At 41.6% G+C, this 5,712-nt stretch overlaps 1 protein-coding gene across 1 annotated transcript in view; it reads right to left on the bottom strand.

Annotated features, from left to right (window-relative positions):
- The window catches only part of nAChRa3 (nicotinic acetylcholine receptor subunit alpha 3), a 4,831-nt gene extending 3,322 nt beyond the window's left edge, over positions 1 to 1,509 (bottom strand). The window contains exons 1-3 of the mRNA XM_013309575.1: positions 1,179 to 1,509; positions 1,056 to 1,100; positions 869 to 978 (exon numbers count right to left, since the gene is read on the bottom strand). Coding sequence (XP_013165029.1) covers positions 869 to 978; positions 1,056 to 1,100; positions 1,179 to 1,364 — 341 coding nt within the window. The 5' untranslated portion in view covers positions 1,365 to 1,509. The remainder of the gene's footprint in view (positions 1 to 868; positions 979 to 1,055; positions 1,101 to 1,178) is intronic.
- Between the last annotated feature and the right edge of the window lie 4,203 nt (positions 1,510 to 5,712).

The following is a 5,712-nucleotide window of genomic DNA, read 5'->3' as shown; positions in this document are numbered from 1 at the left end:
GTACATACACGCGGTACATACACGCGGTACATGCACGCGGTAAATACACGCGGTAAATACACGCGGTAAATACACGCGGTACATGCACGCGGTAAATACACGCGGTACATACACGCAGTACATACACGCAGTACATACACGCGGTACATGCACGCGGTAAATACACGCGGTAAATACACGCGGTACATGCACGCGGTACATGCACGCGGTACAAACACGCGGTACATGCACGCGGTACATGCACGCGGTACATGCACGCGGTACATGCACGCGGTACAAACACGCGGTACATGCACGCGGTACAAACACGCGGTACATACATGAGGACAATTCTAATATGCTGTTCTATTGTCCTTATTTTGGGGACAACATTAAACAAATAAAAATAAATATTGTATCATAAAATCGCTCAAATTTTCGATAACACCTGTTTGTGAAATCTACCCTAAATCAATATGCATTAGCGTTATGTTTATTAGCTACTTTTGATCGAAGTTAAACAATAATGTGATGATTTATTTATCGCTTTTTTTTATTCGTCGCCCGTCTACTGTGTGGTAGTCGGAGTGAATACCACCGGCCGGCAGAACTAGCTCATTCGTGCAATCGACAAACATTGTTATTTCGGTCTGTTACACAGGTAAACTGTACAAAGCGTCTCGTCTGCTGTGGTGTGTGGTCGTGGCGTTGCGCCAGGCGAGCGACACGTTCATGCGGCATCTAATGCTGCTGCGGGCTCTACCAAGGGGGCTATTTTGTTCGTGTATTGTGAATGTGAACTGCTTCCTATCGACATCGGCTAGGGTCGCGTCAACTGCGGACTCGACTCGACCGGCGCTGTTGTACAAGAGCGCGTTATATCTCTCACTTGTTATACAGCACTATGTCGGGCCTCCAAATGTGGTCGGAGGGCACGTGCAGCATCTCCACGCCGCCGTACTCGCGAGGCTCCCACGACAACTTGTAATCGAACCAACTCTGAAAAAGTGTGCGAAATCAATGGAAAGGTCGTGCAGTGGTCGCACTCGAGCCGAGGGCCGCGGACGAGGTCATACCTGCTCGACCCATAGGTTTGTCGTCATTATCTGGTTTTTGAGATTCTGAAAAACATGAAACATCGGTTTAGAGCGAAGATTGGAATCGCGGCGCGCGAGTGACCGAACACTGACGCAACTCACGACATCGATGAGCTGGCTGAGCTTGAGCTTGATGCGCACGGTGAGCGCGTCGCTCACGTTCAGCACGGGCCGCACCAGCTTGTTGTAGTTGCTCAGCAGGTCGTCGTACAGTCGCTTGGCGTCCGGGTTGCCTGCGCACACTGCGCACCCTGCCACAGCCCCACCGTTAAATACATATAGATCCATTATACACTTAGCGACTGGCCGCGGCCTGTGAAAACTATACAAAATTCAGTGATGCGCAGCGAGACGCGTGAACCAGTGATCTGTACATCAACTCCCAGAGGAATTTAAACTTCTTAGTGGTGTATGAGAGGTATTTTCTCAAACAACATGAATAGTCCTCGTCATGACTTTTATATTATAGAATTTTAGAGATAAGGGTACCGGCGAGCAACAGCGCGAGCAGCACCAGCGGCAGCGCGGGGGGCGCGGGGGGCGCGCGGGCCGCGCGGGCGGGCAGGGCGCGGGAGCGCATCCCGCGCGCATGGCGTCAGCGCATGCTCCCGCCGCCGCCGAGCTGGCCGCCGCCCGCAGAGCGCGCTCGCTGTGGCCCTATGCTCGGCTCCCGCTGCTCTCGTCTCGGACCTCGGCACCTCGCCACCTCGCCACAAACCGGACTATACCTGTATGCGTAATCAATACGAGCATTATATCCAAGTGTTATCGCCATTTGCCCTTTCAAACAATTTGGCTACTTTGTTTATTTTACCATCTCTTTTTATTTCATTTATACTAGTACCCACAATAATTAATAACTAAATATATTTTTTATTTAACGACTTCAATGTGTCTGTTAAAAAATACTGGACCGATTTAGTTGCAGTTTGGTACACATATAGTGTACAGCCTAAGAGAAGATTACTGTTTTACGCGAAAATATTTAAAGGGGGGAAGGAAAGTTATATGGAGGTATCGTCATTTTTATAGTAATTCAATCTTACTAATATTATAAATGCGAATGTTTGGCTGAATTTGTTAGAAGGCCTCTCCTGAAAGGCTTCATAGATATCACTGAAATTTGGCATAGATGTAGATCATAGCCCAGTAGAACACATAGACTACAAATGCCGTTAGAAGTTTCCGTAAAATAATTAGCCTAAAAAAAACTAAATGCTACCAGAGACACCATTTCACACGGACGAAGTCACAAACGCAGTCAGTATTTTTCTATGTCGAACACAAACAAACAATACGTGTCACGCGGCACTCGGCACTCGGCATGCTATGCTGCTATAACTCTGTCCCGTGTCTCTCGACGTTTGCAAATCTCACGATGAAAGAAGCTGTCCGAGTGCTTTGAGCACGTGCCCATGTTTCCACTATAGTGATGATAGTTGTATCAACACATACTGTAATATCTGCTTTTTTTTTTTATACTAAAAAGTATTGTAAGGTATACAGACAGACAATTCACAGGTAATGACTATTGTACATTGCTAAATATTTATTTCGATATTTTCTAGTGTATACTAAAATATGCAAGTGTTACATCAAACAATACATTTTATTTGGTTTTAATTTAAAAAAATTAAATTATTTCTTTTAATGGCACCGAATAGATGGAGCTATATCATTCATTCAATATACCTCAGCATCAAGGTTTCTTTTTTTTTTTTATTAATATTATTAATGTTATTTATTCCACTTTGACGATTCGCGAGGAACAGCTAGCTAGCGTACTAACGCAAGTTCAGCGAAGCTAAGGGGTCACAATTCAACGCCTCGAGATATAGTTTCCGACGAACTCAATGTTTTAAAACTAGAAATGGTTTACGTGATGTACGTCGTTTGCAACAACCGTGACTTTTCTCGTAAGAGGAGGTCGACATTTGTAATGGTCTTAAAATAAATAACTTGTTCATTTGTTGAAGAGGAACACTAACCAGACGTAGCACTAAGACAAACTGCGAGTGGACATTACACATCGTAGCGAACGCTACCACTTTTACTTCAGTCACTATTCGAGCTCGACCACGTCGACATAAAACAAGGTAGCGTTCGGAAATTTATACATTCTGTTCTAAATTTCGCTACTGCATGCATTATTATAAAAGAATCGATTACATGAATACAGCACTTCGGCTTACATTAGAAAAATAGTAATAATTTTGGTACCTATTATTTTATAAAAACCGCGGGAAATTCTTAAGCAGTTTTTTAAACTTTAGTTTAATGTTAAAGGGCCGTGTCTTCCGAGTTCAACGACCACGACACGGAAGAGTAAACTGCACGAGGCCGCCGTGACGGACGAGGGGGCACTCGGCACTGCGGGCGGCGGCGTATGGCGTGCGGCGCGGGCGGGCGAGTGCCGCGGGCGGGGCCGGGCGCACTCGCTCGGCTGCGGCGCAGTGCCGGCGGGCGCTGCAACAGGGGGCGCGCCGTCGACTGGTCGCCGGTCGCCCCTGCGCGTTGTCGCTGCGCTGCGCGGCGCGGCGCGGCGCACTCGTGCTGCGCTGCGCAAAGCCTAGTAGCTACAAATACATTTATATGTAATAAGTGGTTATAAAGGAGACATAAGGTCTACTTTCCTTCGAAAAGATTGTTTTTTTTACTTATACAACAGCACTATCTGTTTATAAATAGTCAAAATCACATGTCAACATAATTAGTTCAATTATAGTAATTTCATTAATCTGCTCTTTATAATCTTAAATGTTGTTGATCGTCTATACTCCATTCGAAATGAAACTGCAAAGAAAGTATACAAATAAGTGTCTATGGCTAGAGGCCATAACACAATTTTAGTAAAGTGGCAAAAGATACCGACCACGATATATAGTTGTGGACCACTTAAGACAAAAAACACATTTATTGTAGCTGTTATAGAAAGAATAATTTTTAAGTGCTTTGTTATAACTACATTTGATAGGATAGAAGGTCTAGTATCTATTTATGTGGATATTACTTCGGTTATGATTGTTATTACTTTCTTTTTTTTTTTTTTTTTTTCTTAGCTGTCGCCCGCGACTCCGTCCGCGCCGAATTAAGAGCATATACAAACTCAATAAGTCGCCTATGTGTTCCTCCAGACTGTTCTATATCTACGTCAAAATCAGCGAGATCCATGCTGCCACTCCGGAGATACCCTCAAACAAACATCCATTAATCCAAACATTCGCATTTATAATATTAGTAAGATTTAAGCACAAAAATTAGCGTCGCGGCGCAATAACGCCACCTCGCGTAGTGGACGCGCTCTGCCGGCGTCCCGACAATCCGCCCGGAATATGTAAGGTTTATGACAGTGCATTGTACGATTAATATGTTTTGTTTTTTGATTGATTGTTATGTTTTGTTACTCATATTTAGTCCTGAGAAAGGACATAGGCTAATTTTTTTTAACGCCAAAAAATCCATTTTTACAGATAGTTTTTTTTTAATTTGTTTTGTAAAAATGTTACCCTCAAAAATTACAATAGAGGATGAAAGTTATGTACTAAGTGTTAGTGAAATAAGTAAGTAGCCTAAATAATTACAATGCTAACCAAATACAGTATTTCACGCGGACACAGCTAAGACTACTCAAAACAATAAAACCCAAAAAGAAAATTCTGCGACACAAATATAATAAATTCCAAAATGTACAAAACACCTAAATTGTAGTACCAATTTGTTCGATTAATTTTATTACAAGATCAATACTCGACAGTTCACAATAAATAGTTGTGTGTGCCGGTCCGACACTATAACAACTGTCCATTAAATTTAGTCAGTCAGTCGTCTGTATAGACAGGCTATAACAAAAGGTTTGACAAAAAAAAATTGTAATAAGCTCCCTCTGTAGTTGCAAAGTATTATAAAATGAACCAGAATATTAAAGTATACAATAATGTCAAACGCTATGTCTATTTAGTTTAACTTTTTATTTCAATAGATGGCGATTATATCAATAGATGGCGGAACATATTGTTTACATCGCGGTATCAATTTATTTAGTATGTTTATCGACTTGCCGATCGCATTTAATTAAAGTTGACTTGCACCAAGATATAACCAGTGTTTCATTGTGACTACTCGATACTTCTATAGTGAGAGGGAGACCTTTTTTTTTTTTTGAGACTGCTTCACAATAATCGTATCGAATCTACACAAGTCACAAATAGGATGTATTCTAATTTTCGATTTGTTTATGGCATACATTAAATTATAATTCTATGAAAGTAAAGTTTCCAGAAGCTGTTTTCAAGTAGCCGTTAAAAATTATTTAAGGCCATCTATCGGCTACTAGATAAAATACTTTTATTGGAAAAATAATAATATTTATTTATATGTAATTTTTTTTTTATTTTATGTTATTGAAATAAAGAAATGAAAATTGAGAAAAAAAACAATTGTTTTTTTTTTTTTTTCTATTGATTAATAATTTCATATTCATCCCGCAACAGTCGATAGCCTAATGGCAATGGCAACGGATTCACGATGTGGTTGACTTGAGTTCGAATCCCGGTAGGTAGGTAGGTAGGTAGGTAGGTAGGTAGGTAGGTAGGTAGGTAGGTAGGTAGGTAGGTAGGTAGGTAGGTAGGTAGGTAGG

The sequence above is a fragment of the Papilio xuthus genome, unplaced genomic scaffold (genome assembly GCF_000836235.2).
Source record: "Papilio xuthus unplaced genomic scaffold, Pxut_1.1 DF827777.1, whole genome shotgun sequence".
Classification (NCBI taxonomy): domain Eukaryota; kingdom Metazoa; phylum Arthropoda; class Insecta; order Lepidoptera; family Papilionidae; genus Papilio; species Papilio xuthus.
This window is presented reverse-complemented; position numbering and strand designations above follow the sequence as displayed.